This window comes from Monopterus albus, unplaced genomic scaffold, assembly GCF_001952655.1.
Source record: "Monopterus albus unplaced genomic scaffold, M_albus_1.0 scaffold56.1, whole genome shotgun sequence".
Taxonomy (NCBI): Eukaryota; Metazoa; Chordata; class Actinopteri; order Synbranchiformes; family Synbranchidae; genus Monopterus; species Monopterus albus.
In genome coordinates this window covers 1,997,958-2,018,579 of record NW_018127936.1, presented here as the reverse complement: position 1 = coordinate 2,018,579, position 20,622 = coordinate 1,997,958, and the positions used below count along the sequence as shown (strand labels likewise).

Here is a 20,622-nt window from a genome sequence, read left to right as displayed (position 1 = left end):
GTGTGTGTGTGTGGGTGTGTGTGTGTGTGTGTGTGTGTGTGTGTGTGTGTTTGTGTGTGTGTGTGTGTGCCCTTAGGATCCCATTAGGATCAGAGTCTGTTGTAATTGCCTTTGTGTCGGTGGGTCTCTGCTCTAATAAAAGATGAACCGATGCAGGTGCATGGGAATGTGCAAGCTTTGGTTCTGCCTTATCATTAGCCCACTTCAGAGATGTGCTGCCCTTTTCTGCCACCACAGAGAGCACTTGATGAATAAAGATTGGGGGCGTGGTGGAAGGAAGGAGGAGGGGTGGCAGTGGTGTTTAATGTTCAGATAATTACATCCCCGCGTATGTGTTTGGTTGTCTTTGAGTGGTGAGTGAGAACTTTGTAGCTTCAAACGGCCCTAAATTTATATATTATCAAAAGTTAGCAAGAGTCTTTTTTGACACAGTTATTTTTGGTGACTAAAATGTTCAAATGTACTTGATAGGAATGAGGCCAGAAAACATTTTCTTGTTTTTAAAAATGGCTTTTTACCACAATTTTATGTGTCTACAGTTTCAAGGATTCACTCAATGACATCTGCTCAATGACCGCCCCCCCAACACACACACACACTTAGTGGTATCCTTGGGGTAGGTGTTGCATTATAGTGTTTTAATATGCTGCATTGGCTAAATAGACATTTTAGCATAGCAGAGAAATGATGTTGCAGTTGGACTTGTGTTTCACACAAGCCATATGTGTTACTTGGCAGAAAACTGTAGTGTGTGTGTGAGCGAGGCTTAGGGAGCGCGTGTGTGTGTATTTTGTGCTGTTGGGGATTTTGGAGATCGTTCTCACCTTAGGAAGGGAGCCTTGGGGTGGAATGAGGCGAGTGACGGCGGCCTGTGAAGATAGTCAACAGCTGTGACACCTGTTTACCATATAGCTTGCACATATTCTGTTCCCTGCTCATTATGCAATATTAATACATGAAAAGTAATCATACATTTTTAATGGGTAATTATCAGAAATATTTTTGCTTTAGCTCTATAAAACTATTTTACCTTAGCTCATACGTGTAATTGCACATTATATACATTATAAAAGAAGTGCATTCATTTTTAGCCCGCCAACGTTATACCGGGCTGTGTGATAGAAGTTGGATATAGTGTTTATTATTATGTCGGTCAAGCAGACTACAGTAAGAAATACAAATCGTCCTACTTTTGTGACTCTCTTTCACTCTGTCCCTCCATTCTCTCTTTCAATCACTTGTCTGTCCAGGATGTGTGTGTCTGAGTGCCCCAGTGGCTTTTTCCGCGACGATAGGAAACGCTGCAAGAAGTGCTCCTCCTTGTGTGAGACCTGTATTGGTAGCCGTAGTGACCAGTGCACCACATGCAGGACTGGTTTCCACCTCAGCGAGGGCACAAACACGTGTGTCGCCAGCTGTGCCGATGGCTTCTACCTCGACAATGGTATGTTCCACTGCTAGCTAAACGTACTCAAGATGTGAAGTCCGTAAGATTAGAATATAGTGACATGTGTTGTTAAGAATCTATGAACATAGGTAGGTAGGTAGGTAGGTAGGTAGAACTTTATTGATCCCACAGTGGGGAAATTCATATCGGTGCCAAAGCTGGAAATGACTGCAGTGTTATAGAACTATCGGTCTGTGATCTACAACACAAACGATGGTCAAAACTATCACCCTGAGTGCTTGAGTTCACTGCCTCAGAATGAAGTCTTTGTATCCTTGATGTGTAATGTCTGGCCACTTGTTTATTTCTGTTCAATTGCTAAACTGAACAGGGCTGAAAAGTCTGTGCTAGTAAGATCATAATTCTTTATACACCAGGTTAAATTGGAGTAATACATGAAATAAAACAGATCTGGAGGATGATTGTCTTTGGATTATATTTACCAGGCGTCATCTTGTTTTCTCTGTGTTGATCACCTCTGTCTGTTTATTATAAAGCATTAGTGCAGTGGTGTTAACACACAGAATGTATACAGAATGTATGTATTTACTGGTTTGCCTTGTGCCCAGGATGTATGCCAGCCGGGATGAAATTAAAGCAAGAATGAGAAACTATGTGTATCTTATAATAATCTCTATATATACCGGTTTACAGCCAAGGTAGTCTACAGTAAGTCTTGGCAGCTCACAGAGCCTCTGGCAGCAGATCTGATGCGATCTGATCCAAGTTCAATCATAACATTTCAACAGGCCAAGATGTAGTAGATAGTTTTTTCTCTTTGAAATGTTGGCACTGCTGAGAATGATGTGTTAAATGAGCAGTCTAGTCTTCTCCTTGGCAGTCTGACAACAAGCCCAGGTGAATTCCTGCCTTCATCAACATGTGGACACATTCATGTCATGTTTTATTACTGGTCAGGGAAATGTTTTTAAGAGATGCCAACCTAATTATGGACAAAGTATTCTAAACTATGTGATGCAAGTTATATGTGGCATCAGATGGATAACGTTAAAATCCATGTGCTTACAGTGTGTAGACAGTTTCTGACCCACACATGCCCATGGTTATCGGGCAATTTTATTATTTTGTGAATATCTGATATATTTGTTAGTTTAGAATTTGTCAGAAAATTGTAAAAATGCCCGTCAGTCTCCCGGAGCCAGGCGGGGGTCTTAACTATTCAGATAGCTTCTTTTGTGTAACCAGAAGTCTAAAATCCAAAGATATTGAACATGTTGTCATGTAAAGCAGTAAAACTCTTCAGCTAAAACTTGATCGCACAGACATTTTGATCCATTTTTTGTTCATTCCTGAAAATGTAACCATCAAAAAAAAAAAGTCCTCCTCTCTGTCCTCGGTTTCCTCCTCCTGTTTCCTGACCATATGACTTCCTGAACCTAACCATAAAAGTTGTGTAATACATAGGCAATGATTTCTGGAAATGTCAGAATGACAGTTTGATTAATAGTCCTAGTCTGTTCTTACACAGTTTGTTCATTTCCCAGGAATAATAAGACATGTTATTCACGTATCTTTTTCAGTCTTCATTGCTGCTGAGAGCAGGAGTGTGCATGTGGATTGTGTCAAAGTGTGTCTGCCTTTTGAAGTATTCAATCACATTCCTATCCTGCCTCACCGACACTACAATCTTCTTTTTCATTCCTGCAGCTTTAGCCTTTTGACATTTCCATTCTTACCGTCTCTTCCCCCGGCCTCTGCCGTTTTCTCTTCCCTCATTTCACTTTTCTCATTGGTCTTTCTCACTTACTTTACCCCTTCTCCTCATCTGCTCCCTTCCCTCATTTCAAATGCAACCAGATTTCTGGATCCTATTAGCCTCTGTGTGATGGACTCACCCTGTGTCTTCCAGATTCCAATATTTGCAGGAGATGCCCTGAGAACTGTAAGAGGTGTACCACCTCCAATATCTGCACAGAATGTAAACCTGGAACGAGGTAAGCTGAGCCACGCTGAGCAATACTCACCAGCAGCTGATTTCAGACTTGCTGTGTCTCTTTCTGCAAAACTTGATTATACATTTTATAACTTGCAGTGTTTACGTTTTTTTTTTTTTTTTTTTTAACCATAGAAATACTATACTTCATTACTGCAGACACATTAAAATCATTCTGTGTTACCTCTTACCTACCACAGAAACAGTTAGGAGGATTTGCTTAAACATTATGGTGTCCACATTTTAACCACTTGAACTTTAAAGGGGTCAGTGTACTTAAAAGAAAGAGCTCGTTCGTGGTTGGACAGTGTCTGAGATCATGTCTCCCAACGCCAGTCTGACCTTAGAAAGAGAAGGTGCTGTGTTTAGCAGGTTTTGTAAGTTTGTGACACTGACAATGCAACTGTGGCAAATTGGACGTGCGGTGCGTTCAGGTGAGAAAGTAAGCAGGGTTTGAATATCTCAAGCATCTTTTGCACGTTCACTGTTAATACTTTGAATTCATTGTAAAAAATTTGTGACCTGGAGGACTTGACAAACATTTGGACTGCACAAGTAAGTTCAGTGAATTAGACCAGTGCCCATCTACACAACATGTGTTTGTAATGATGGATCCAGCAGTGCACTGTATCTTCTAGCTGAAAATAAAGAACAGTTGTCTTCATATAGAGTTCAGCAAAACTTAAAATCCAAAGAGCAGAGGCAAATTATTCATTTATTTATTTATTTATTTTAAAATCAGGATGTTCTTGTGGCTGTGTGCTCAGAAAAGCTTTTTAACATTTACTCCTGAGCCCACTGCTACTTCTGGCATCAATCACAGCTTGTTCTGTTTAGTCCACCATTGCATTCAGCCCTCTGTCATACTAGTACAGTTAGCGGACATTTTTTCTTTTTGCATCAGTTTGGCTTGAATGTTGGACTTGTGGTTTGAGGATTTATAAAAACCCTTTTGTATTCATCAACTCGAACTCTGCAGAGATACACTGTTAATTCGGGCCAGCACATGCTGTTACACTGTGGTTTGGGTTTGCAGCATGAACCAGTGAAACCAGGACTTCCCAACCGGTTTCCACTTGGGACACAAATTGAGTAAACTGAGTTTCACCCTGTGACCCAGGCTTATTAAAGCCCACATATACTTGTGTCATGCGGCAAACCACAAGAAGTGCAGCTGTTGGCCGTTTTGGGCAGTGATCCTTACTTTGAAGAAGCTCTGATCTAAACCATTTAGTTATCCATGCAGACATGTCGCAGTTCATTTTCTGGACACTCCCACAGCAGCCTTGGCAATTCACCACAACTACACTATAGCTGACCCAGGATAGGCTGTTTTCAAAGTGCTGTGGACTTCTTGATCATGAAGGAAACATTTGCGAAGTACTTAAAACCTATTGTGGTCTCAGGCCTGGCTTTCAGTGTAGCCAGAGGTGGAGGTTTCCTCTGAATACCAGCGAGACCACAGTAAGATGCATGCACACACATACACACAGTCCCACTTAGTTCACCGTTCATGGTAAGTTGGGAGCTGAGGAGGAAGCAAAAGACCAGACCAGATCATTTCTGGGAAACGTTCACTAATCCAGACCAGCTGTTTTTCAGCTCAGCTCAGCACAGCATGCTCACCAACCTGTCCTCACTGTGACTGCATAAAACTGACTTTATAACATCCACTGCCTAACTGATCTCTGCCCCCACATCTGCCACTTCCAGAGTCACTTGTGTATATATTAGAACAACAAATTCCCTTTGACGGCATTTGAATTTAGAAGACATCACATTCCTGTGTATCAGTCAAAAAGTGAATTAAAGGGCAGCCGCTGATTTGTACACCCACACAGTGTCACTGGCGCTGCAAGGTTTTTCATTCTTCCTAAATACCTGCCCAGAAACAAGTTTTTCCAGAAATCTGATAGTAGCTGGTTTGTAACAGAAAAACTAAGTGATTTGCAGCAAAGCATTTGGAAACATGAGCGTATTTGTTTTTCTGTGTTTTTCTTTTTTTAAACTCACCTTTGCTGCTGTCTATCAGTTTTAAGTTTTGAACTGGGGGACATTATAAGTATTTTCTACTTAAATATTTGCCTGGTAATTAATCAGAAGAAATGAAATTGTCTCTATCTTTTTTCTCCTCCCAGTCTTCAGGGAAACAAGTGTCAGGTGACCTGTGATGCAGGGGCTTACTACAATGGCCACAGACGGACCTGTGAGCCATGCCACAGGGCTTGTGCCACCTGCGCAGGTAGAAAATCATCAGCTATTTACAATGACCTAACTTTATTAGAACCACATATATTATGCAGGTCGGTGTGTAACATTGTTTTTGCAGACATGAACATTTTGGCATGTGAAATGCCTTAATGTGTTTTTCAGGCACAGGTATAGAGGCATGCACTAAGTGTGCAGACGGCTACTTGCTTGAGGACTGGCGGTGTGTATCCACATGCAGCGCTGGCTACTACCTGTCAGAGCAGACCTCAGACAACGGGCAGGTGCACAGGTCCTGTAAGAAGTGAGTCAGCACACCTCTACACCGCAGTGAAATCCTTTTAGATCTCCAGTCTGCAGAGATTAACTTTAACAAGTGAAGTGAAAACTGATTCACAGACACTGACATCTCCTGTGAAACAGTAATTGTATTGCAGTATACATGTACTTAAAACTGGGACTCAAATGATACATTTTGGCTTTGCTCAGTCACTTAAAGACAGAAGGCTTTGGTGTTACTGGGAGTTTACTATAGAGGTATGAAACTGGTGTTTCTCACTGTTTCATCTGATATTTGCATCATTTCAATAAGCCTTTCAGAGCCACCTTTTGGTGCAGTTATTGTTTCTGTCCGAAAGCTGTGTGCAATTTTCACATAAACAGTTCTTGTGTCTCACTCTTCACTGATGTGATGAGGAGAAACAGGAGAGTCATGTAAACACACTCCCAGTCCTGTGTTTGATCACAGGTTGATGAGTCCTTTCTCCTATCACACCCACACTCCAACTCCTTGACACAGTCCGACTTCTTGTCTGCTTTTCTTGTGGTGGGCTTGACTTGCTGCTATTTGTCTTTCCCACCTTGAATTACTCAAATGTTGCTCACTCGATCCTTTACCTCACTTGACGCCTTGATTCCCTGTCACCTGCCAGAATCTGATGCAACAGTGTGCTCTACCATTTTACACTTCCAGTATTTTGCAAACACTGCTCACTAACATGCAATGAAAGCGCTAAAGTAATAAACTCAGTTGTAAATACATAGTATAAATGAATGATAGCAGATATTTTTCAGTTCTGTGTCGGGTGTCACTTCAGAGCAGGAAAGTAGAAACGTGAAGTCTCTAAAATGGCAAAAGTTAGAACAAAAGTCCTTATAAATGGAGCAACTAGGAAAATGAAACTCAGCCAATGAAAATATTTTCCTGAAAAGGTAGATGAGTACAGTTTAGTGCTGTCTAGACTAGTATCTGTATCTTCACACAATCATCGACAGGTGTGACCATAGCTGCTACGAGTGCTTTGGGCCCGGTGAGAGGAACTGCAGCAGCTGTAACAATGGTTACAATCTGGAAGCAGGAGCCTGCATGGTCAGCACCATCTGCAAAGATGGTGAGTTGTCAACTTTTTTATCTATAAGATGGTCTCTTATTTTACACCTTTTGCATTGCCTCTCACAGGCAATGGTAAATACTAGTCTTGTCCACAGTGAAATTTCTGTAAAGACTAAAGCTGCATTCACGCCATGTCGGCAGGATGGGGAGGATGGGAATAGTTCCCACTGAAACAACCCAGGAGCGTTCACGCAGTAGTCCAAGATGATGTGCTCCGCAATGTAGTCTCATGCGAACAAGGGTACTTTGTGTCAGTTAACTGTAACGTCATTTTATTTTGTGTGACCACACAATGCGAGTCACGTTTACTCCCAACTGTCAGATTATCTAGGGCCATGCTGCAGCTTTTTACACTCGCTGTTTGGAACAATCAAATTGCATTTTGAAGTCAGGCTATTTTGCCCATGTGGCTAATTTGTCAGCTAACCTTTAACATGAATAACGTTCTTGTATTTTGTGCGACCACTAAAGCCCAGTTGCTTGCTAAGTAATTTTATGCTTATTTCTTGTTCCTTTACAAGTGAAACTGTGTGTAACTGCTGGTGATGGTTCTTTTGAAGCCACTTTCAAACCCGTAATGATGACACTTCTGCATTCCCTTTTTTTTTTTTTTTTGTATTTTGAGCTTTGTACTAACGTCTTGAATCAAAATGCTCCCGGTTGTAGCTTCCCAGCAGGAAGATGGTCTGTCCTTGCTTCTTCCGTTTTTACTCCTTATCTAAAAGTCTTATTCATATGCTGTGTGTTACTAATATAATATACGTAACAGTCAGTATTTTAACCTAAACCCACTCTTTTCCTGGTTTTCACTAAAAAGGCATCGATTAACTCTGCTGCAATAATTCTTTAGCATTTTTACTTGCACTCTCCATTTTCTTATTGCTTTATACTCAAGTCTTTTCTGAATTATGTATGTTTGGCTCATGGATCTGTTAGTGTACGTAAATGTTTTGATCTCATTAACCAGCGGAGATTCTGGTCAGAATATGAGGCTTCGACTGCAGCCTGTGATTTGCCATTCTCTATGTGTTTAGTTAAAATGAACTAGAAGGAATGAACTTGTTAAAAAGCCTCTTGGCGTGTGAGGACATAAGGCTCTGAGGAGTAGAATGTCTTTACTGTGTGACCTTTCTGTTGATGAACACTGCTTTAAGTGCACGCTCTGTTTCCACCTTTACTGACTGGTTTTATACTGATGAAACCTTGATTGGTAGCTCAGTAGTGATGGGTCTGTTCAATTGCTGTTGAAGATTGAATGATTTGGCTTAAAAAAAATTTTTGTTACAGACTGGAAATCCACTTTAAGTTTAATGTGATGCAAAATGGCTCCAAGTTGTGAATAATGAAAATCTTCAATTTGCTAATTGTGTGATGTTTGTTGTTCTCTCTCTCTCTCTCTCTCTCTCTCTGTTTTTCTCCCAAATCTGTTTTCCCTCTCTCCTGACATGGATCCAATCACTCCACTGGACTACAATCATTTTCTGCCTCGATGAACATCACCTGTGATCGGATCAAAATCTCTTCTTGTCACCTGAACCCTCTCCTGACCAATCACATGGCTCTGCCTGCCATTCAACGTTTTAATGGTTCTGCCGTGTGTGCGTGTGTCTGTGTGTGTGTGTTTTTTCCCCTCCCCTCCTTTCAAACTCCCCCTGTATCTCTTCTTCTTGGTCTGTGGAAAGCAAATGAAGAATCTTGGGCAGAAGGCAGTTTCTGCATGCTAGTTAAAAAGAACAATCTTTGTCAAAGGAAGGTGCTGCAGCAACTGTGCTGCAGAACTTGCTCGCAAAAGGGGTGACGGGACATATTCACTGCGCGTAAAGGGAGTATGGGGGGGAGGGATGTGGGGGCACAGGGGGCAGCCCTCGTTCTCAAACCCCCTTGCCCACTTATTCACAGTCACATAATTTATAAGAGAATCTGTGCCTCTTAAAGGGACTGCATCGGAGGTGCGATGACAGGACTACAACAAACCTACCTTTTTTTCTGTACTGGGACACACACGTGGTCAGGGCATACAATGACTGGGACTTATTTTAAGAACAAATGAAAAAAGTGAAAACAAACAAAAGAATAAAAGTGTCGGCATTTTGTGACCAAAGCATCGATGCCAAAATAATTGAACCTACTTTTTTTTTTTTTTGTTGCCAGTGGAGGAAGTACAGCTAAAAACAGGAGCCACCCAGCCTGTGAATCTAAATGAGTCTGTGTGCATTTGTATTTTAGCTGCTCTTCCTCTTCTTTTTCCAGTGTTAATGATAAACAGATGGAAAGTGAACAAACAGTAGGAAAGGCCCTGGTTTTCTGCCTGTAAATATATGTCAAAGTAAAAAAAATAAAAAAAGAGAGAGAGAAGAAGAAGCTCACTCAGTCATGTGAAAGTAATGTCTGTCTGGGCTGACTTTGGCTATTTAAGGGAGTGAAGACAAATTCACATACACAGTGCAAAGATGCTTTTGTACCACACAGACATGAACTCAGACTCATAAATCAGCCGCCACTTGAAGTTGTAGGCACTACAGTGTCACCGTATGCCAAGACTGATGCACATTACTGACCAAAATCACCTCATTTCTTTTATTTAAAAACATAAACTTGCCCTCTGAGTAGTGCGTGTTTGTCTTTATTGGTGTGTGTAGAAGAATGACATTAATTCTTGATGTAAGCCCAGACAGCATTGATTCATTCCAGAGGTACTACAAGACATGTCGATAGTCATTCTGCCGGGAAGGAAACGCTGCAATGTGGTATAATGAATTAGTGGTGTGAGGGATGCACCGATGCCCATTTTTCACTTACATTGCAGATTTTGGAAAATAAACCTATTGATTCCATCTATTACTGTGGCGGAACAATTTAAAGCTCTATGATTATTTTGTTGCCACTGGCTAAAATAACTGAAACGCAACTCAGATTTGTTACAGGAAGCTTCAAGGCTTCTATATATTGGCTAGAATTTTTTTTTATTTTTATTTTTTTACATGACATATACTGTACAACCCCCATAAAAGAAATTGGGTCTAATAGTGATATTTTCTGTATCGGTGCATCCGTTTGTAACACTATTCTCAAATAAAATTGGGTTTTAGAAGTTTCAACAATTGGACATTCCATGACAGTAGCATCTCAGCTGAACTACACTTTCAACACAAAGTCAGTGATTGGCACAGAAAATGTCATTGTCATGTTTCATCTGCAGGTGAAGGTCTGTGACAGGCAGGCAGACTCTGGACCATCTTCAAAATTTCAATGTAGAAACACATTTGGCAGTAGATAGGAAAAACTGGAAACCAGACACAATGAGGCAATGAATTTTTTAAAATGTGCATTATATTTCTGAAAGCGAGCAAACAACATCACTGAAATGTTAGAAGTGTTGACTCATATAGAGCCAAAACTGTGCTCGTGTTAAGGACAGCAGACTTCAGTTGCCTGCTTTCTTTTCTTTTTTCTCTCCTGCCTGTTTCTGAACTTTACCTGATGAAACTCAAAAGATTATTCTGGTCATGCTGATTTCTAATAAACAGTAGCAGCAACAACAATAATATTGTTTAAGAATCTTATTCTGTGTGGGTTTTCACACCTGCAGCTTGAGCATTTACAGTATTAGATGAATTGTTGTACTGTCACCTGGTTCTTGATGATTTGTAATAAAGATTGATGAATCCCCTATTTTGGTTAACAAAACTTATTCTTGGTCATTGTTTAAGATGACTTGACTTTAGATTATGTGGTAGTAGACACACACACACCTCATATAAAAGCTGTTTTTATTGTGTACCTGTGACATATCTGTGACAATGCCTTATTAATGTTACTCAGTGCTAGTTTTGAAAATCTTTTTTTTACTTAAGTGTTATTAAAATGTTTAATCTGTTCATGTTTTTCATTTTCTACTCTGTTCTTATGTTGATAGTGTATTTATCAGTGTTATTTCGACCATTAGAACTTTTAGTTTCTGACTTTCTTTCTAAAACGTTCAGTTCTTTGTGTTTTGTTTGTTTTTTACTAATTCATGAAAGAGAATAACATCAGGATTCAGATCACTGCTTTCAGAAACTTTGTTTTTCAGCACTTGATCGGATCAATTAAGTGAGAATTCCACGTGCTCCAGGCAGAGCACTTAAATGGAGACACATGCGCTCAATGGTAATTAGGTGAAAGTAAAAACCAGTTGGCAATGCAAAGATTTACTGATTCATTGCACATGCAAACACTTCTGTTTTTGCATTTACGTCAGGGATAACATGACCCTGAATGTAAAATTTTCTGCTTCACTTTTTCAGAGTTTTTATGCCTCTTCACCAGTGATGGCCGTGGCCAGAGGCATAATGTTTCAACACAAATGTCCACTCAGACACAAGGATTAACTGATTAGATTTTGGTGGTGAAATGTTGCCGTATCCTCCCTTCTGTCCCAGTGCTGTGAATTTGGCTGGTTGGCAGAGGCTAATTCTAGTTTTTCCTGATGTACATCAGCAAATAAAACGGCAGTAGATCAACATCTCCAAGGCTATAATTAAAATGTCAAAATATTCTACTCCAAATCCATCTGTACACACAAGTGCTAGTGCCAAGCTTGACCAGCAATACAGTTTGTTTATGCTGTAGTACAGTACAGTAGTAGTACAGTTCTGAACTACTTTAATAAATCCTGTTTTCAGCCTTTACCAACCTCCAGACAAACACTGTTTCTGTCATGGCCTGAGCTCTCTCCAGTGCTCATTCTGTGCCATGTTTAACCTCTTCCCTCCAGTCTTTACCATCTGGAAGAGAGACTTTGCTGTAGCTATGGACGGGCAGTGCTAAGGCTCAGTGTGGTTTTTGTCTTTAGGTACTTACCATCCCAAAATACATATTGGGTAATAATTCTGACACTGCTTTTGAACACAGTATTGGCTTACTAAATACTGTATTTAGGATGAGTGAAATACGGAGGACAAATCCCCCCCCCAAGGATTAATAATATACCACTTTACTTAGGTCAAAAACGAAAGGGCACCTGTGAGGTATAATGAATACATCTTTCTCTCTCTCTCTCTCTCTTGGGCCAAGTATGTGCAGGAGTTGGAAGGGCCAGAGAATTGAGATTCAGAACCAGGTGTAGTAGATGTCTGTGATACCTGCTAACAGGACTCTCTCTCTTGGCAGAGTAGGCTGCCAATGTCCTCACAAGGTCAGCTGAGTCCACAACAGAGGAAAGTTTTACTCCCCTGAGTGACAGGCTGCTCAATCCTTCTCCTTTTTGACAGTGGGAGTCCAAAGGGTCTGCTTGTGCTGAGTGAAGTTGCACGGCTTTCCGTCCCTTGAGAACTTGGCTCTCTGTTTATTTGTGTGTGTGAGTGAGGGGGAGACAAACTGAGATGTGTGTGTGTGTGTGTGTGTGTGTGTGTGTGTGTGTGTGTGTGTGTGTGTGGAGAGTGACAGCATTTATTCGGGGGCTGTTTGAATGGTTTCCGCAGAGCTCGACTGAATCAGAAGCCACCGCTTGTTGTGTTTGTACACAAAGAAGCTCTTTTTTTTTTGAAAGGAACAATTGAGCTTTTCAGAGAAAGCTCAGAGAGCACAGACACCCTCACTGATGCTTTGAAGGATGCACACATGCAAACACAGCTCCATCCTTATGCCTGCACTAGGGTCTGTCACCTTTGTCTAATACAAAGGTGGAATAGGCGACAATGTTTATGCCTCTTTTGGTGCATCTCTTTTCCGTCCTGCCAAGTCTGAAGTTGAGAGTTGATGGCTTTTTTGGAACAGTTTTCTCAATCCTCTTGTAACTTTGGACACAGCTGCTTACTGTACTGTATGTGTCCTGAGTGAATGTGAGCAAAATTAAGCTAACAACCAAAAAAAAAAAAGATAATTTGGTGAACAAATACAGTAACTAAGACTTTTACTGTTGCAAAGCAATACAATGACACTAATATATCTAGCTGAAGGCACTTGTGTTTTTCATCAGCGACAGTGACTAAGCAATTACTTTCCCAGGTGTGGAGATTTCTGGCACTCAAAACTCAATTTCCAGCCAGTACTTCCATTTTGCAACAAAAACTTTCCAACTTCACAAAACCTACGCACATTTTTAGCTGTAGAGGATGATGTGGCCAGGGGGCAGTAGGAAAGCGTTAAGTACACAAACAAGCAAAGATGAGTGGGTATTATTACAGAATATTTCTTTGATATGATAGGTGATCAATAAGCTCACCTCTCCTACAGTAGCTGAGCCTACTGATGACCACTACCTGGTCAATAATATAGGTCATTAGGAGTAATTGCTTTCTAAATGGCCCTGTTAAGTCTAATGCTCAAATCAAAAAATTTTTAAAGCACCAAGACGTGTTTTCCAGCCATCTTTTCTCAGCTTGTCCTGGTCAAGGTTGTTGAACCAGACAAATACACTTATTGACCACTTTAATAGTCACACCTGTACATTTGTACAGCTTAGCTTTGGAAATCTGTGTCTTCAAATTCACAAGGGGCCAAACAAAAATGCCAGATGCAACCTGTGAAACTGTTTTCATGAGAAAACATTCTGCAATTCCCAGTACCTGGGAGTGTATTTTCCAAAGGTGTGTTTAAATCTGTGAAATTTAATTGCGCGTGATATAATAACCTCAGACAGAGAAAAATGACCAACAGCATGAGAGATATTGTTGTTGAACAAGAGAAGTCAGAAACCAGAGGATAATGAGCTGGACCTGAAATGAAAACAGTAACAACTGACTGCCGGTTATAACTGCTGTGGCTACAGTACACCAGCAAACACATACTAATGCCGGTAAACAAATTAAAACACGGAGCAGCCAAAATATGTAAGTACGACATTAATCCAAAAACCGGTTGAAGATGTTTTTCTTGGAGAAGTGGGCCGGATTAGGTGTGAGGTCATGATGTTCACTGTCACTCCCTGTCTGCAGGAGAGTATTTGAGCAAAAATCGAAAGTGCCACCTGTGTGATGCTACCTGTCTGCAGTGCACAGGTCCAGAGAGAGAGGACTGCACCAAGTGCCCTGCAGCACGGTGAGAACCACTCACATACAAATATCTACTGCACATTCAAAAGATCCAAGTACAGTCAAAAGGTGAAGAACTAACATTGTGTTATTCACTGTCACACTTGAAGACAGTTCAAATGACCTTTAGAACAGAACTCCTGTTACTGCAGTCGAACAGCTTTTTCAAGTCTATTCTAGAATTTGTGACTCCTCTTTAACAAAAGGAGAAGTTAAGTGTCGTATCCAGCTTAGCGAGCTACTAAAACCTTTCACAGTTTCTTTAGTGTGTTGTTTGGTTTGAATGACTTCTTATAGCACAGTTTGTATTTTATACCTTCTACTGAGACTGAGTTTATATGTTCATTGTGAACCACACCCCACTGCAGGTACTTTGATGATGGACACTGTGACATTCGCTGCCAGTCAGGGCGTTATGCAGTGGGCAGGCAGTGCCATCTCTGTCACTACACCTGCCAGGAGTGCACCGATGAGGGTCCTGACAACTGCACCAGCTGTGACAGAGGTACACTCACTGGGGTTAAGACTGGAAAACCATTCAGATTTTTTTTTTGTGACTCCTGGAACCTTACCTTTTTGATAATGAAATGCACATCCACCCACAATAAATAAATAAATAGATCAAAGCTGCAGATAAAACATGAATACACTCTTATATATTTGATATTTCCTGCTTGCTCTTTCTCACCATGTTAAACCTGCATGCTGTGGGCCTTTCAACTGGCACAGGTAGCTCTTTGCAGAGGTGCACTGGTGTGTGCTTAAAAACCCATCTATCGAGGTGTGACCGGAATGTAAGTGAAATCGTGCTTTTTCGTGACATCACATGGATTAAGCCAAGGCTCATTTGTGCCAGGCTCCACCAATCAATCCTCCTCAAGTAAATGAATCTAATTAAAGTAGTAATTCAGCAAAGGCCTGCTGATTGATGTGTTAAAAGGGGGAATCAGTCATGTGTTCATTGTAACCTCATGCAGAGGTTTCTGTCTCAGATTGGAGCTCAGATAAAGGACATGCTGAGTCTGGTTTTGATAATTACTTTACTTCCTCTAAGGTAAGTTGTATGATGTTAGTGCCCTGTGCTGCCAATCCAGAGTACAGATTCATGAGTGTAAAAACAACTGTTATGATAAAGCTCATTAGAGGCCAACAGCCGAAGAAATCTAAAGCTGAGGTTGATTTAAACTGTGTGTTTATCACAGTGTCACAAATAGTATTATGGCTGTCAGAATGAATGTATTTACACTGGGGAGATTCTGTTACACACACACACACACACACACCTCCTCACACGCTTTAGGATACACCAGCCAAGAAGAAGATTTATACCAGATTTCCTCTACACACATGCATTCTGCACACACGCACATGTTCAATTAGCTGGAAAGTTTGTCAGACAGTGTTTGTATATGTGGTTCCACTTAATTGCAGGTGTGTCTGATGCTCAGTGAGACATAATATCATGGAAGAGTCCATCCATCTGTCTCTCCTTGTGTCATTTCTCTTTCAAAGTGACCTCTTTTATCATGGCCGGTCATGCACATATGCAGACTGGTCCATACTGAGCAGACTGTTCTTGGTATTGACCTTTGATAGTAATGTAGAGTTGTCACACCCCTGCTGTCTTTAGAGGGGGTGAAATGATAGCAGTATAGAAAGGAGCACAACAGGGAACAAGGGAAGAGATGAAGACCAAAAAAAAAAAGAGTCCAGACAAGACAAGTTTGATTTCTGAATATTCAGTTGTGAAACTGAACCACTACTGAACATTTGAATCTTGAAATTAAGATGCCATTAAATTTTTCATTGATTTATGTGGTTTGAATTCCTCTGTGAATTTCCACAGGCAATTTGAAGATGTGCACTAGAACTTCAGTCACTCATTCAGTTGGTTTTTTTTTGTCTTGTCTTGTCTTTGTCTTAAAATTTAAGTCAACAAATCAGGAAACTGAGGTTGGGCTGATGAAATTCAGACACCACCACTTAGTATTAACAGTCTGAATGGAATGCACCACCTCTAGCCCATTAGTTGTGCAAACAATGCGCAAATAAATACACATACAGCGTGGCATGGTGGTGCAGTGGTTAGTGCTGTTGCCTCACAGCAAGAAGGTTCCAGGTTTGAGCCCTGCTCGACCTGGTGGCTTTCTGTGCAGAGTTTGCATGTTCTCCCTGCATTCAGCTTAGATTGACTGGCAACTCTAAATTGCCCATATAGCAATGTGAGTTATCTCTAAGTGTCAGCTTAAGTGCACAGGTCCAGAGAGAGAGGACTGCACCAAGTGCCCTGCAGCACGGTGAGAACCACTCACATACAAATATCTACTGCACATTCAAAAGATCCAAGTACAGTCAAAAGGTGAAGAACTAACATTGTGTTATTCACTGTCACACTTGAAGACAGTTCAAATGACCTTTAGAACAGAACTCCTGTTACTGCAGTCGAACAGCTTTTTCAAGTCTATTCTAGAATTTGTGACTCCTCTTTAACAAAAGGAGAAGTTAAGTGTCGTATCCAGCTTAGCGAGCTACTAAAACCTTTCACAGTTTCTTTAGTGTGTTGTTTGGTTTGAATGACTTCTTATAGCACAGTTTGTATTTTATACCTTCTACTGAGACTGAGTTTATATGTTCATTGTGAACCACACCCCACTGCAGGTACTTTGATGATGGACACTGTGACATTCGCTGCCAGTCAGGGCGTTATGCAGTGGGCAGGCAGTGCCATCTCTGTCACTACACCTGCCAGGAGTGCACCGATGAGGGTCCTGACAACTGCACCAGCTGTGACAGAGGTACACTCACTGGGGTTAAGACTGGAAAACCATTCAGATTTTTTTTTTGTGACTCCTGGAACCTTACCTTTTTGATAATGAAATGCACATCCACCCACAATAAATAAATAAATAGATCAAAGCTGCAGATAAAACATGAATACACTCTTATATATTTGATATTTCCTGCTTGCTCTTTCTCACCATGTTAAACCTGCATGCTGTGGGCCTTTCAACTGGCACAGGTAGCTCTTTGCAGAGGTGCACTGGTGTGTGCTTAAAAACCCATCTATCGAGGTGTGACCGGAATGTAAGTGAAATCGTGCTTTTTCGTGACATCACATGGATTAAGCCAAGGCTCATTTGTGCCAGGCTCCACCAATCAATCCTCCTCAAGTAAATGAATCTAATTAAAGTAGTAATTCAGCAAAGGCCTGCTGATTGATGTGTTAAAAGGGGGAATCAGTCATGTGTTCATTGTAACCTCATGCAGAGGTTTCTGTCTCAGATTGGAGCTCAGATAAAGGACATGCTGAGTCTGGTTTTGATAATTACTTTACTTCCTCTAAGGTAAGTTGTATGATGTTAGTGCCCTGTGCTGCCAATCCAGAGTACAGATTCATGAGTGTAAAAACAACTGTTATGATAAAGCTCATTAGAGGCCAACAGCCGAAGAAATCTAAAGCTGAGGTTGATTTAAACTGTGTGTTTATCACAGTGTCACAAATAGTATTATGGCTGTCAGAATGAATGTATTTACACTGGGGAGATTCTGTTACACACACACACACACACACACCTCCTCACACGCTTTAGGATACACCAGCCAAGAAGAAGATTTATACCAGATTTCCTCTACACACATGCATTCTGCACACACGCACATGTTCAATTAGCTGGAAAGTTTGTCAGACAGTGTTTGTATATGTGGTTCCACTTAATTGCAGGTGTGTCTGATGCTCAGTGAGACATAATATCATGGAAGAGTCCATCCATCTGTCTCTCCTTGTGTCATTTCTCTTTCAAAGTGACCTCTTTTATCATGGCCGGTCATGCACATATGCAGACTGGTCCATACTGAGCAGACTGTTCTTGGTATTGACCTTTGATAGTAATGTAGAGTTGTCACACCCCTGCTGTCTTTAGAGGGGGTGAAATGATAGCAGTATAGAAAGGAGCACAACAGGGAACAAGGGAAGAGATGAAGACCAAAAAAAAAAAGAGTCCAGACAAGACAAGTTTGATTTCTGAATATTCAGTTGTGAAACTGAACCACTACTGAACATTTGAATCTTGAAATTAAGATGCCATTAAATTTTTCATTGATTTATGTGGTTTGAATTCCTCTGTGAATTTCCACAGGCAATTTGAAGATGTGCACTAGAACTTCAGTCACTCATTCAGTTGTTTTTTTTTTGTCTTGTCTTGTCTTTGTCTTAAAATTTAAGTCAACAAATCAGGAAACTGAGGTTGGGCTGATGAAATTCAGACACCACCACTTAGTATTAACAGTCTGAATGGAATGCACCACCTCTAGCCCATTAGTTGTGCAAACAATGCGCAAATAAATACACATACAGCGTGGCATGGTGGTGCAGTGGTTAGTGCTGTTGCCTCACAGCAAGAAGGTTCCAGGTTTGAGCCCTGCTCGACCTGGTGGCTTTCTGTGCAGAGTTTGCATGTTCTCCCTGCATTCAGCTTAGATTGACTGGCAACTCTAAATTGCCCATATAGCAATGTGAGTTATCTCTAAGTGTCAGCTTAGACCCTATTCAGGAATAAGCGGTTTAGATAATGGGTGGATGGATTTGATAAAACATAAACAAATGACTCCAGACACACACAAAAATTTGAAATGACCCTGAAAAGGGAATTTGGGCCACACAGATTGAGGTAAACAGCTTTCAAAGTAAAATATATCGATTTGATGAGTTTGGAGCTTGTTCACTTTCAACATTAGGTATTCAGTAGTGGTTACATTTCACAGCTCAGTAGGTGCCTACAGTATAAAATTGGAATTTTTATGGCCTTTATTTGCTTCCATACTTGTCTGCCCTTTCATAACTTTTGTGGTTTTTACATTTCCTCATCGTAAGTGCTTGTTCTGCATTTTACTTTGATGGAGAAAATTGTATTTGTAACTCTATGTATGAGTATAAGTTACCATTCAGTGTTCATATATGACTTATGACACACAATCCATGAGGCTATTTCTCTGTTTGTGTATGTGTGTGACTCCTTGCTGAGTATGTCTGCGGTTTTGTGTATCAGCACTGTTTATTCTACACTTTCCAGGGCTCTTGTCCCTCAGAACATTTCCTGCACAGATTTTCTTTTCTTGCTCCATCCAGACAGGTTTGGTGTGGCTAGGTACCTCTATCAGAGCCAGTGCCGGGCTGTCTGTCCTGAGGGGTTCTTCCATTCTGCAAGGAGACGGTGTGAGCCCTGTCCTGCAGAATGCATCATCTGCACAGCAGCACATCACTGCCTCCACTGCAGCCAAGAATACAAACTCAGAAATGGCCAGTGTGAGCGACTGAAGTGCAGTGAAGGTGAGACATGAGGACATAAGACTTGGTGACATGTTCATTTACAGATGCCACTATGAAACACATTCTTTATTAACTCTGCAGTACTGTACAAGTGATGAATGTCTTTTACGGAGTTTATCACTTTGAGTAATGCTGCATAGTGAAAACATGAGCATAAATCAGAAAATATGTTACCTAATTGAAAATGTAGGCAGTTGAATAAATGAAGAGTTTGGGAGAGGCTTTTATAAAAGCTACCGCTGTTGCTCAGCACCGCTGTCACAAAGCTGGCATGAATTTGGCAAACAACACCTTAGGGAACACATGTGGCACACTGACCTCATTTTAAAGCAATTCTTAAAATACAGTTCTTGGAAAATATTCCAACACACAGGGCTCAGAGCTACAATTTAATATGCACAGATTGAGCAAAGAACTGCAAGTTATTTTCTAGACGAGTTTCCCTGAACAAGTACTCTGTGGTACGAAAAGAATGTTGATTTCAGTGTCAGGTGTGAAAAATGTGCAGCTCAGTAGAGGAATTTTAAGCTTCTGAAGATGATAGTAATATTTCATAAATGAGTCAAGGTGCTTTTGAAAGTTCAGGTAGTTTCATTTATAATGCTATGTGTCCAAGAGGTGATTTGGGTGTTTTTTATGGTGCATACCATCAGAAGAAGAAACACATATGGCCATGACATTTTAATCAACAAAACACATACACCAAAGCAGAAATCCAAAAGCATGGTATTTGTTTACTGGTATTACTTCATGTCTATTGCTTCAGCTACAGTAAATTCTGTATGAAAGTAAGAAGCTATTTTTTTTAAAGAAACTAATGTCCTACCAGACAAATATAATCAATGACTTGTCTTAACTATCTAGGTCTGCCTGGTGCACATGTTCCTGCTTTGACTTTCTGTTTACAGTCTGTCCAACTAAAGAACCTTTGTGTATCTCGCCATATGAGATCAAGTGTGTATGTCAGCCAAAGGAGGATTGAGAATGAGCTGATGTGTTTTGAGTGAGATGTTGTTGTTTTTTTTGTTGAGATATTTGAGATAAAGAGAGGAGGTGGAGGTGGGAAGTTACAACTTCACTACACTTAATGTGAGCTCGAGGTTAAAACTAATGATGAGAGTATCAAATGTATGAGCGGGAGGATGAGGTGAATTTCTTATCCTGTATGGCAGACAGGTCTCAACAGGCCCCACAGACAACTTCAACTCTTCTCTACTCTTCAGGCAGAGCAGTAACATTGTACTGACTAATGTGACAAAAAAAAGTTCAACATATAAACAT

The 20,622-nt window shown here is 40.7% G+C and overlaps 2 protein-coding genes across 3 annotated transcripts in view; both read left to right on the top strand.

Moving 5' to 3' along the window:
• The window catches only part of pcsk5b (proprotein convertase subtilisin/kexin type 5b), a 51,846-nt gene extending 41,014 nt beyond the window's left edge, over window positions 1–10,832 (top strand). Inside the window, exons 16-21 of one of the 2 annotated variants that reach the window (XM_020602455.1) lie at window positions 1,251–1,444; window positions 3,318–3,402; window positions 5,540–5,643; window positions 5,775–5,913; window positions 6,885–7,000; window positions 8,694–10,832. In XM_020602455.1, the coding sequence (XP_020458111.1) occupies window positions 1,251–1,444; window positions 3,318–3,402; window positions 5,540–5,643; window positions 5,775–5,913; window positions 6,885–7,000; window positions 8,694–8,800 (745 nt within the window). In that variant the 3' untranslated portion in view covers window positions 8,801–10,832. Of the gene's footprint in view, window positions 1–1,250; window positions 1,445–3,317; window positions 3,403–5,539; window positions 5,644–5,774; window positions 5,914–6,884; window positions 7,001–8,684 lie in introns of both variants that reach the window. The other variant, XM_020602454.1, reaches the window with a different exon arrangement.
• Window positions 10,833–14,484: 3,652 nt separating this feature from the next.
• The window catches only part of LOC109961533 (proprotein convertase subtilisin/kexin type 5-like), a 16,620-nt gene continuing 10,482 nt past the window's right edge, over window positions 14,485–20,622 (top strand). Inside the window, exons 1-4 of the mRNA XM_020602413.1 lie at window positions 14,485–14,520; window positions 16,260–16,312; window positions 16,674–16,810; window positions 19,141–19,341. Coding sequence (XP_020458069.1) covers window positions 14,485–14,520; window positions 16,260–16,312; window positions 16,674–16,810; window positions 19,141–19,341 — 427 coding nt within the window. The remainder of the gene's footprint in view (window positions 14,521–16,259; window positions 16,313–16,673; window positions 16,811–19,140; window positions 19,342–20,622) is intronic.